General features: G+C 40.0%; 2 protein-coding genes across 4 annotated transcripts; one reads left to right on the plus strand and one right to left on the minus strand.

Annotated features, from left to right (window-relative positions):
• The first annotated feature begins 44 nt into the window (after nucleotides 1-44).
• On the plus strand, nucleotides 45-2,299 carry tcta (T cell leukemia translocation altered). The gene is made up of 3 exons (XM_050039283.1): nucleotides 45-1,268; nucleotides 1,358-1,409; nucleotides 1,768-2,299. The coding sequence occupies exons 1-3, from the start codon at nucleotides 1,058-1,060 to the stop codon at nucleotides 1,808-1,810; spliced, it is 306 nt and encodes a 101-aa protein (XP_049895240.1). The 5' UTR covers nucleotides 45-1,057; the 3' UTR covers nucleotides 1,811-2,299.
• Nucleotides 2,300-3,248: 949 nt separating this feature from the next.
• glyctk (glycerate kinase) lies at nucleotides 3,249-11,835 on the minus strand. Of its 3 annotated transcripts, XM_050039237.1 has the most exons (6): nucleotides 11,737-11,835; nucleotides 8,526-8,618; nucleotides 5,292-5,678; nucleotides 5,055-5,206; nucleotides 4,789-4,964; nucleotides 3,249-4,697 (listed from the first exon to the last, which is right to left on the minus strand). In XM_050039237.1, exons 3-6 carry the CDS (start codon nucleotides 5,645-5,647, stop codon nucleotides 3,807-3,809), a joined length of 1,575 nt encoding a protein of 524 aa, XP_049895194.1. In that variant the 5' UTR covers nucleotides 5,648-5,678; nucleotides 8,526-8,618; nucleotides 11,737-11,835; the 3' UTR covers nucleotides 3,249-3,806. The 3 variants fall into 3 exon arrangements, with proteins under 3 accessions (XP_049895194.1, XP_049895193.1, XP_049895192.1); XM_050039236.1 differs by lacking the exon at nucleotides 11,737-11,835 and having other exon boundaries at nucleotides 8,526-8,861; XM_050039235.1 differs by lacking the exons at nucleotides 8,526-8,618; nucleotides 11,737-11,835 and adding an exon at nucleotides 6,429-6,622.
• Between the last annotated feature and the right edge of the window lie 19 nt (nucleotides 11,836-11,854).

An 11,854-nucleotide genomic window follows, 5' to 3' on the forward strand; every position in this document is an offset into this window, starting at 1 on the left:
GCGTAAGACAGCAACGTAAATGTTAGCCATGATTTTAGCTGGGTAAGCTAAAAATACAAACTGTTATTGGATGTTTTAGCGGTTTGTCCAAATAGTATTAAATCCCATCACCAGTTAACATGTATGTATTGTATCGCTTCAACAACAAAACTTAAAAACTGGGATGGGCACGTGCATTTTCAGCGAATATATTCTTTATATGAAGCTAGCTAACGTAGCCAGGGGCTAATTAACTACACAGGTGTTTGCAGTCTCGTGGCGTTCCCTTCAAAATCTCAGGGAGAAATTTTAATTCCTCATATATTACCCGTAATCTAGCAGCGGGTTGGATCTTTAGCGGCATTTTCGACGTCTTAAAGAGGTCCATTGTATATCCGGTGAGGTTAAATATCTACCAGGGGCAACTTTAACGTTTAAAATTAATATTTACTGCATGCACTTGATATTGCTCTGACATGCTATAGCTAGCGTGAAAATGCTGGACATAAACGTTAGCTTCCCCCGGCAAAGCTTTCTATCATTCCTGACAGAGAGAAAACGTCTGTGGGGTCACGAAAATACTTCTGAATATCCAACCTGGTGCTGAACCACGTTTATAAAGTAACATTTAGATTTACCGTGTATGGTTTGCGGAGGGAACGCTATGGGAGTGATCAACTCCCAAATGGGGTGAGCTAAATTATCTACCATTTTGTGCTGGTATTAGCGTACATTTTCAGTTGCAACGCATAGAAAACAGTGAGATGTATTGTAGACACATTAATACTTCATTATTGTGACAGTTAAATGTGCAGTTTAGCCAAACAAGAAATGTAAGCTAGCACTATTTCTTTGACGAAGGATGTTTATCGTCGCGAGCTTGCGGAGCTACGCAACGTAACTATGTCACGTCCGATTCTTCAATCCCAGCCTGATACAAACATCGTAGCTAACGGTAGAGATGGCGTCCAGGATGTCATACCTTAACGTTACCTAGCCAAAGCGATGTTTTTTAAATTTATCCATCGGAGGAAGAGTTTACCCGACTGAGTCTACAAACGTTGAATAACCGGACACAATGGAGGAACCGTGGGACTTTGAGTTTTTGTCCCGCATAGCTGACGGCTGCTTGTCGTTCCTATCCGAGTTTGTTGACGACTGGCTCGCCAACGATATGAGGGTCTCCATATTCAAAATCCTTCTCAGCTGGTTAATTTTTAGTCTGATCGCGATTCACTTTGCGTGGAAAGTCTACGGGAACACAGTGAACGATATGTATTACCGACAAGGTGAGTGTTCTTTGACTGTATCTGTGTCACTTGCTAAACTAGTGCTAGCCACGTTAGCTTCATCTGTGTCTTTTTGGTGCTGCATTCAGGGACCGGACAAAACGGAGGCACACCAGATACAGCACCTCACCTGAGTGGATGGTAGGTGTCCGAGCACCCATGTCGCTTCAACAAGGTAGATGATCCTCCTCACTCACTAATGGTCCTGTTTGGTGCTCTGAAGCTGCAGTTGGGATTGGTCACCATCAGTGCAAAAGCTAGTTTAGGATCTCTGCCCATTTCTTTTCTGATTGATTGGACATTTAATAGTTTAGGGAGACTGCATCTAGCTGGAAAAGTTGAGTTGATTCAGTGTGATTATGCTCTCTTAACTGGAGCTGCATCATTTATTGAACACCTATGACTAGTGGTGGTGGAGGAATATATGTATGATAGCATTATACATGTTTTATCACTCTTTAATTGCATTCCTGTCACTGACATTGTGTTGTTCTTGCAGGGAAAGCAAAGCAGGAGACACCCCGAAGACTCATCGAGATTAACGGGACAATGGTGTCGGACTTTGGGCTCTATCTAAGCGAGAGCTGGACTCCTGTGATGAGACATTGAATGCACTCTCAAGTTGTGCTCATAAGAAAGCATCTTCAGTGCATTAAAGATGCCTGCACGCTCTGGTGACTGCCCGGAGAATCATCCGTTACGCATACCAACAATGTCACACTGATATCCACCAAATCAACTGCATAGTGCTGTGAGATATTTATTTTGGCTTGTCAACATTGGTCATTGAGCAGAACCTTACTCTGCGTTAACTGGTGTGTCTGACTTAATAGTCAACATTTTCCTTGAGATACTGATGTGACAAATACTGATGGGTTTGTGTTTAAATTAAGGGTGTTTTAAAAACACTGTCTTAATAGCAGACACAATATTTTCCACTCTGACCATGCAGAGAATAATTTGAATAAATTAAAATGTTGTATGGAAGGAACAACAGTATATTTCAAGTCAATACAGATCCCTGAAAAACAGTTTACGTCTTACATCTTCCATGATTTTTGTGTGCAATTTTAACTCACTGTGTTTCTCATAACATATAGGAAGCATTGTGGGCATTTAATGTGAGAGTCTACAGAGTGCCTGTCTAGAGAGTGTTCTCACCCTTTGACTTTTTCTTGTTTCATTATTTTTTCCAACACTGACTCACAGCAAAGTCCTGCGTCAAGGTGAAAAGAAATCTCACATTAACCCTGTTTATGACATACCTACAGTGCACAATTTGAATGAAAATCACCTGCATGTAATCAAGGTATTAGAGATTATTTTGCAGTATGTATCTAAAAGGACAAACGGCTGGTTACTCATCAATTTCTGACATAAAACCACAACACAAAGACAGTAACATTTGTGAGAGTAACAAAGTAAAACTTATGGAAAGGGAGGAGTTGCATAAGATCTGGGCCGCAATAACACAAATCACCAGTAACCCACCATAATGCACAGTGGCATGTTGAGGCGAGGCTTCTATACAGCAGGCCCTAGTGGGTTTTGAGAGGGTAAAATTTACTGGAAAATACAGGTAAATCATGTAGAAAAAGCTGCTGTAATGGCTTAAAACAACAATGCTATTGTCCTGGAGTGGCCAATTCAGGGTCTACATTCACTGTCCAATCCATAATGCAAAGCAGGACATGAAGATGCTGTTTATCTCATCTTGGTGTCACTCAAAAGTGCTTGAGCAATGAATTGCAATGTTCAGATTTGCAAAGCTGAAACCAGCCTATCCTTATTGTTTAGACTGCTGCCAAAGGTGCCTCTTTCCTTGAGGAGTGAGAACATGCCCTGTTAATAATTTTTATATGTTTATGCCCAGTACATATTAAAGTTAAATTTTCACATTCAATTTCTCTATTAATATGTGTCAAAGTGAAGTTTGATCCACTATGAGTTCATGTAAAAGAATAAAACATGAAAAAGTCAAAGGGGGTTGAATGCGTTTTATGTGCATTGTATGAGCCATCTTACAATCATCTATTATAACTCAGCTGTAATAGCTGATTGTAAATTAAACTTACATGCTATAATACAGTTATAATGGTAAAGACAAGTCTGTAGTACAAAACAATGTGCTGCAGTGTGTGTTTACAGAAATGTTTAATGATGTACATAGTCCTTGTCAGATGAACTAAAGAATAAAATCAGCAGCATATTTAAGGTGTGTCCAAGTACCTGAAGAGACCAGCAGCAAAGCTTTGTTGAAATAGCTTGATATTACATTAAAAAAAATACTGATTTTATTGACACTTTAATTGCTAGAGCTTGGGTGTTTTTTGGTTTTTGCAGTGATTAAAAAAAAACAAGATAAGTTAATACTCTGTGGTCATCAGAATTTCATATAGCTACACCAGTGTTTCATGTAGTTTCACAGGTAAGTGTGAAAATGTCTGTGTAGAGTTGGAAAAAAGCCACACAGACTGATAGTGCTTTATTCATACAGACCCACTGGACTTAGATCCTTTTATCTCGTGTGCTTTGGCATTATCTTACGTTAATGGGAATTGGTGGAATAAGTAGCATGTGCACATCCATCACATTCGTGCAGGTTAGGCCTGGTACAAGTAAGCGCTGCCCTTTGGAAAGACGTGTAAAAAAAGTGTAAGAATCATTGTTAGTAAGGAAGGTTTCAATGTCCAGCCCCTGTGCTTGGGCCTCTACACACAACCCCCCATCCGTGATAGCCCCTGCTGCCTCAGTGGGTCCGTCCTGACCATCAGTTCCACCACTCAGGAACACAGGACCGTTAGGCGGGAGCTTCATGCCTCTCAGCTCCACCCCCACCCGCATGGCCAGCTCCTGGTTTCGACCACCTCGACCCATGCCTGTCAGCTCCACGGTGGGCTCCCCTCCAGCTAACAGACACGTGGAACCCCATCCTTCTGTGCGCCCTTCACCCAAGACCTGCATGGTGCGGCAGAGGTCCCAGCTCTCCACGCCTACTTCAGGCCCCAGCCTCAGCACCTCAGCAGCAATCTCTGGAGGAGGTTCCTCTCTGGAACAGGCGAAGCGGGCCAGGAGCCCGTACAGTCTGGAGACTGACTTTACATCACCACATACTCCTGGTGCCAACACAACCGGACGGAAGCCTAACTCTCGAGCACGGCGACCTGCACACTGGAGGGCGATGCTGTTGGAGCCAATCACAGCGTTGAGAACATTTCCTGACGTACTGGATTCATCATTATTCTCCCTCAAGCGGGGACTTGGTCTCCCGAGGACTTCCTTTACTGAGGCTGGTAAAGAGTTCAACAGCTTGTAACGTTCAAGGACCGACAAAACTTCTTCAGGCCACACCTCAGTCCACACTGTGGGGCCGCTGGCTATCAAGTCCAGAGGGTCTCCAATTACATCAGACAATATGAGTGAAACCACCTGTAAGGAAGTGATTAAAGGAGTGATCAACACACAATGCTGGCTGTTGTTCTCCTCTACAATAAAAAGCAGATTAAAGAAAGTATGTTACCTGGGCCGGGTGAGCACAATGTGCAAGTCCTCCACCCTTTAAGAGAGACAGGGCACGTCGCACAGTGTTCAGCTCTTGAATAGTGGCGCCAGCACCTGCAAGTTTGCGGGTCACTTCCTGTTTCTCTTGCAGTGAGATTGGAGGGATGGGTGCAGGTAGCAGTGCAGAGCCTCCACCTAGACACAGTTATATAATTATTATAAGATTTACATTTCGAGGCAGGGTTTTGTGCAGTAAAGCAGCTGGTTGAAATGTATAATTTGTACCTGAAATCAGTACAAGTAGCAGGTCGTTCTCCGTCAGCTCGCTGGCTAACTGCTTGATGCTGTCAGCTGCCTTCTGGGCATCAGCGTCAGGCAGGTTGTGTTTCGCTCCCTCTATCACTTTGATGCGACTGTTTTCTTTTAGCAAGAGATGTCTGTGATGGAAATGGGAAATTATATCATACTGCTTAATCTAATTATTGTGTAATGCATTAACTTACATCCTAATGATTTACTTACTCTTTTCCATGCTGCCGTAATGTCTGCTGAATCCCATGTGGCACGCTTATTATTCCATTCACCAAATGATCGCCTACGATCCTCTCGGCCTCAGCAGCCATACCCAGCACAGCTTTTCCAAAGCCCACCAAGTGCAAGTTGTGATTGAGTGTGAACTTGTGACCATTGATAATGACTGAGTCCTTCTTGCGCTCTATACTCTGCCGGACCACAGTGTCAGGCTGCACAGCTTCCACAGCGGCTGCAAACACCATGCGTGCCCGTGAGTCCATTGACATTTTGCACAACACAGGTTTTCTCCTGTCCACGAGGGCCAGAAAAGCCTGAGGCCGAAACAGGGAAAGAACGCGGGCCATGGACAGTTCAGTCGGTCTGAGTCGAAGTTGCCTGAGGGATTAAAAAATCATAGATTATAGAGAATTTCCACAAAAACATGCTTATTTTAAAAGACTGTACACCTTATTTAAAATACAACAATGTGCAGAGAGGAAAATGTCAAATATTCAACAGGTGTCCACAAATATTTTTTGTTGGTTGAAGGTTATTACCTCTCAAGTAAATGCTGAAATATCAGAATTTTAACTGCATTTTAAATTAGTAATTACAAAGCACACTGACATTCCCCAAAGAACTTACATTTCTGCAATTCCTACTGAAAGCACAGTCTCAAAATTCAATATCTTAAGGAATTCATGATGTTTTTGTTAGTGTCAGGGGTCACTGCTGTACTGGATGGTGCAGTGAGTACTGTTCAAAAGTAAAATTAAATCAAAGTGAGGTAGTTGCACAACTTAAATTACTTGCACAGCACATTGAAGATTAAAACACCAGTGACAGTCGCAGTAAAATAATGAATTTAACAGCCAAGTAGTCAAATCCGAGCCAAAAACAATTGGATATCCATATTTAAAATGGAATATCATACTCAAGCGAATAAGCTGGTCATATCTAAAGACTTCAGGAGCACAATAGTGCCTGTTGGCTTGCTTTAAAGGCCTGAAAAGAAAATGCCTACTTTTTTTGTGGTTAAATCAACCCAAACCTAGATAATAAATACAGATAATAGCTGTTATAATCCTGAGCCAGTTGCACATTTCCTGGTAAAACTGCTCTCTGAAGACTCACGAGGCGGCCTACCTGTAAGGTTGTAACTGGGATATAAAGCCTGTGGATTCCTGTGGAAGCCTGTTCTGTGCGCTCCAGCTCAGCAGTCAGGTAGTGTGGCAGAAATATGACCAGAGGCTGACTGGAGTTGTGTACCCTGTGTGTAATGATTGACTTGAATGGACCACAGGACGCATCAAACCACTGATCACCCAGCCGTGCAGTTGTCTCTGAGGTTTTTTATTTTTTCCCCCCAGGACAGGGTGCACAAAAAAAATAGTGTATCTGACAGACTTTAGAGCTATTTATGTTGCAGCTTAGTTCAAAGAGTACACAACCTAAAACTAGTTTTCACTGAATTCATGTGCACACTGATCGCAAGTCTTCTTTCCTCTGAGTTGTGGAGACACCTACGTTAATGCTCTGTTTGAAATGTATTAATAAGGCACGTAAACTAAGTGTGCATTGTTTGTTTATGACAGCTGACACACTTTTAAAAATGGCAGGTCATCAGGAGAATATTATTTTATGTTAAATTTTGGTATTGAGCCAATGGGACTTCACAGACTTTTAGTATCATCCAAAAACCTGACATAAACATTCAGGATCAGGTCATACAGTGCTGAAAAATTCTCTTTTTGATATTTTTTTTTACTTACAGCTTGTCATCAAAGATTTAACTTGAACATCTAAGACTTTTAATGCACTCAAGAGAAATATTTTTCTCTCAATTTGTGGTTACAAATTTGTTAAAATCAGCATGAGTGAGCACTTTTCCTCTTCCAAGATAATCTGTCCAATTTACAGGTGCAGCATATCAAGATGCTGATAAACAGCATTATTACTACACAGGTGTGCCTTGGGCCGATCACAACGGAAGGCCACTCTAAAATGTGTAGTTTGGTCACACACTGCCACAGATGTCACAAGTTTTGAGGCAGGCAAGGCAGCTTTATTTGTATAGCACGTTTTATACACCAGGGCAATTCAAAGTGCTTTACAGAAATATAAAACATAATCAAGGTAAAGAGACGGTAAAATTGTCCATCAAAGCTGTTGCCCTTCATTTGACTGTTCATTTCACTGCTATGAGCCATCTCCAATGTCGTTTCTGTGAAACTTGCGCAGTTATGAGGTTGGCTGGATATAGTGCCAAATTCAGGGAAAAATGTGGTCTAATGTGGTCTATATGCTGAAAAAATGGTGAAATGTGTCTTTATTGCATTTTCACAAATAGAATAAAGGTTTCACAAATCAGAAACTGTGTCTGAATGAATGTTTACCCTCTGTAGGATAATCTAGGCCAGATTTGAGAAGTCTAGGTACAGTGGTTTTTGATCTGGACCTGGTCCAAAGTGGTCTATATGCTGAAAAAATGGTGAAATGTGTCTTTATTGCATTTTCACAAATAGAATAAAGGTTTCAAAAATCAGAAACTGTGTTGTAATGAATGTTTACCCTCTGTAGGATAATCTAGGCCAGATTTGAGAAGTCTAGATACAGTGGTTTTTGATCTGGACCTGGTCCAAAGTGGTCTATATGCTGAAAAAATGGTGAAATGTGTCTTTATTGCATTTTCACAAATAGAATAAAGGTTTCACAAATCAGACACTGTGTCTGAATGAATGTTTAGCCTCTGTAGTATAATCTAGGCCAGATTTGAGAAGTCTAGGTACAGTGGTTTTTGATCTGGACCTGGTGTATTGAGGTCAAGGTATAAAACAAAAACGGTGAAATCTCCCCTTTAGCATTTTCACAAATAAAATAAATGTTTCACAAATACAATAGTGGGTATCAGGCAAAGTTAACGTCTTACCTAAAATGTCTAAAATGCTTTCACATCAAGAAGCGTCACAAAAAACTGACAATCAGTGGACAAACAGTCGCACTGCACATTAAGTTAATTTCCCCTTAACTTTCCCCTTAAGTGCCGAATCGGAAGCTAACTTCAGAGTCGTATATTCGCTGAGGAATAATGTTTGTAAATCAGAGTACCGATGTGGACTCAAACCGACACGAGCCCAACTTTGACTGTTACCATGGTCACCGTGGATCTGTTACGCTACCCGAGCTCACGTGCGCACTCTTTACATTTATCATAAACACACAACAGTTAAAGCTGGTTCCTACCTCAGGGTGTTTCTGTGAGGACAAAACTCCTGCTGTTGTTTTCCTCTTCACGTCTCCTGCGTCCATTTTGCTGCCTGGAGCAAAACCTAGAAGCTGGGAGACAACGGGACAGGTTCACAAATGACACAGAAAGTGCTGGACCAGAGGGCGGCTGCTACTAGCCTACTGTTTCATACAGACGGTGACAAATGAGAGGAAAGAGACACAGGTGTATGCAGGTGACAGTCAAGAGTACAATATCCACCCTCCTCCCCTACACCAACTCGTAAAGAGAGGAAGTGAGTTATAAAACCGTCCGACAGCGAGACTGCACTGGTGTCCACTGTCCACCTAGTACGGACCGTGTGCAACACCGTACTGTGTTCGTCATGACAGACGCTGGTACACATGATGTTCCGCGACCACCGTTACAAACGTAAACCGCTCAAACTAAAGCAGGATTTATAGTTGTGCGTAGACCCTATGCACATAGTGTACGCCGTTGCGAGTATTTATACATGTGGGGTGGTGTGTCTGTGTCACTCTGTAGTTACACCTCCAAAACAAAAGTCAGCAGCAGAGGTTTCTGTGAGGTGCTGTAAAGTTTAGTTGATTCAAAACACACATTAAACCCACATTAAATACACATTAAATATGGCTTAATACAGTGTGCCAGTAAACCCGGAACTCCGTTAGCGCTTTTAGCACTTCCGGTTCTCTCGTCTAAAAGTCAAAACATTTTTTGAATGGGATTTTGGTAAAATGCCTCAAATAAGGTCTGTGGTTAACAAAAGCTTAAGCGAGTTTCAGGTTTTGTTCTACGACATAAAACACGTCAGTAAATACCCTACTTGTGAATTTTGAAGCTTTTACGTGTCGTAAAAAAGGCGGTTGCTAACAAGTTGCTCAATACGACTACAAACCCTGTCGGGGACATTAAACGTCATCACCCCCGAACAGGCGAGAGTGCTGGCAGTCCGCCATTACAGCTTCTTATTTAGCTTAAACAGTCCGATTTCCCCATTATACAATGTTTTTAAAATAAAGTGGCCAAAATCAGTTGAAAGCTTAGTGGCGGTGACGCCAAGAGTCATGCGACCGTGGAGTAGTCATGTGGTCCGTTAAAGCTTTTTACTTCTGGCGATTGCATTTAAGCTTCAAATGCGGTATGAAAGGTGTTCATATGTGAAGATTAGCTCGCTGAACAAAACCTGTAAGTATCATAAACTTGTGTTAGCCACAGAGCTTATTTTCTGACATAATCCAAAACGCAATGCAAAAATCACATTCACTTTCTCTTCCGGGAACTAGCGATGCTAAACTTCCGGGTTTTGACGTCAGCCCTGGCACACTCTATAGAGACAATTTCTAATAGACAAAGACAGACATGGGCTTATTGTAATACAGATGTTAACATCTTAAGGGTTACATTGTTTAAATAATTGTAAAAATTGTAATTGTATAAATAAATTTTAAAAATATATCCTTCTGTTGTCTCTATAAAGCAGTTGTGTTCATTTGATCGTAGTGCTGTATTTTAAAAAAAAAACTATGACAAAAACCAAGCAGCTTATAAACATCAGAAAAGATGCTTACAAAAACAAAATAAATAAAAATAATTAAAAATAAAGTTTTAATTCTATTTTATTCTATTTCTATTCATAACTTCTACTACTTATTTCAATTTATTTCTATTTAAATAAAAATAAATAACTATTAAATAATAATTAATATTATATAAAAAATAAATAGTTAATGATAAAATAAATAATGTTATATATAATATATAACATTATTTATTTTATCATTAACTATTTATTTTTTATTAATATACATATATACTCTCCATTATAAAGAGCATAAAATTGGATTAAGCTTTTTATTCTCCATGGTTATGAAAAGTTACGCCAGTTCCTGTTTTCGCTGCAGAGAGGTAAGTTTGTCCTAAAGCTTGTCACTGTGTTTATCCATTGCACTTGTCCCTTCAGCGGTGAAGGTGACTACAAATGGGGTGGGAGTGGGTAGTGTCCGGTGTTGGAAAGGCCTGTGGTATTGGTATTCCATAAAATTTAAATTAATCGCCCAGTCCCTTTTACTAGCTACACAATTTGGCAAATAAAGGCCTGTCTCCATTAGAGACCTTGTCTGGTTGCCAGAATGTTCATTTGGAAGAAGTTCCCTGGATGTATAAAAGCAGATTGTTGACTACCAACTTGATTTGAAATAAGTTATCTGTTTAGATCATGCATACAAATATAAATGTTTGAACTTTTGTCAGTATGGAGATGAGAGAGAACCAGAAGTCATTCAGATTTACCTGCATGACAAAAAACATAAAGTCAGAATATGTGTCCATTCCTCGATTACCCCGTATGTTATTTATATTCCTTTAATTTGTAAGGGTCCACCAATCAAAGGAGTCGGAGGTGTTTTTCACAAAAATTATGAACATTGTTTTAACAGGATAAAGTGGTGTTGTATCGATATGCTGGGTATGTTATTCAAAGGCTAATTTTCATACATGTAGTATTCATCCTGGTTCAAATAAATGATTGATTGTATTTCCCATCTTTGCTGAGCAACAGTTTTGTGTAAAAGGAATTAAAGGCCTGTCCCATATAGACGCCTGTCCCTAATATAAGACCGCTGAGTTCAGTGATTCAAGCAAATAATAGCCCAGTCTACTAATGGAAGTTTTAAGACATTTATGTATGTATGTAACTTAACTTTTGCTTACACACAAACCATTAATCAGAGTTTAACTGTCACTGTCCCTCCCTCAGCCTAGTGTAAATGTTTCCTAGTGTAAAATAAAAGCTCAAACTAACTATTATTATAAATATATATTAATCTGTCAATAATATCTGATTAAGTGATTAATAATCTAGTTTCTGAAAAGTCAAAATAGTAAAATAAAATGCCCGTTTCAACTTTTCAGAGCCTAGGGTGACATTTTGAAATGGCTTCTGTTATCCAAACAATACTCCAAAACATATTAATATACAATTATATGTGACTAAGAAATCTGTCCTCACATTTCAGAAGCTAGAACCAGTGACTGTTTAGTATCATAACATGAAACCTGACTTCAGCTCTAGGCTACAGAAAATATATATAATATATAATAATATTTATTTCCTGATTCCTTTTGAAAGCTCAACACTGAAAAACTGTCACTGTGTCTTTTTTACCATATAAGATAACATGTAAGATAACACAGCTGCATACTCACATGAAATGGCACCGTTTCTGTAGTTTGACCGTTGATAACACTTCTCTGTTAAGGAATTAATAACCATGAAAACAACCGCCATTCCAAGATGCAACTATCGCGATAACACACAGTGTGG

Source organism: Epinephelus moara, chromosome 24 (assembly GCF_006386435.1).
Source record: "Epinephelus moara isolate mb chromosome 24, YSFRI_EMoa_1.0, whole genome shotgun sequence".
NCBI lineage: Eukaryota > Metazoa > Chordata > Actinopteri > Perciformes > Serranidae > Epinephelus > Epinephelus moara.

Excerpts from the sequence above, each read along its gene's own strand:
- tcta (XM_050039283.1), top strand. The coding sequence starts at position 1,058 with ATGGAGGAACCGTGGGACTTTGAGTTTTTGTCCCGCATAGCTGACGGC. Across the intron at positions 1,269-1,357 it reads CGATATGTATTACCGACAAG|GGACCGGACAAAACGGAGGC; the intron begins GTGAGTGTTCTT and ends TGCTGCATTCAG. Across the intron at positions 1,410-1,767 it reads GCACCTCACCTGAGTGGATG|GGAAAGCAAAGCAGGAGACA; the intron begins GTAGGTGTCCGA and ends TTGTTCTTGCAG.
- glyctk (XM_050039237.1), bottom strand. The coding sequence starts at position 5,647 with ATGGCCCGCGTTCTTTCCCTGTTTCGGCCTCAGGCTTTTCTGGCCCTC. Across the intron at positions 5,207-5,291 it reads TTACGGCAGCATGGAAAAGA|ACATCTCTTGCTAAAAGAAA; the intron begins GTAAGTAAATCA and ends TTTCCATCACAG. Across the intron at positions 4,698-4,788 it reads ATTGTGCTCACCCGGCCCAG|GTGGTTTCACTCATATTGTC; the intron begins GTAACATACTTT and ends ACTTCCTTACAG.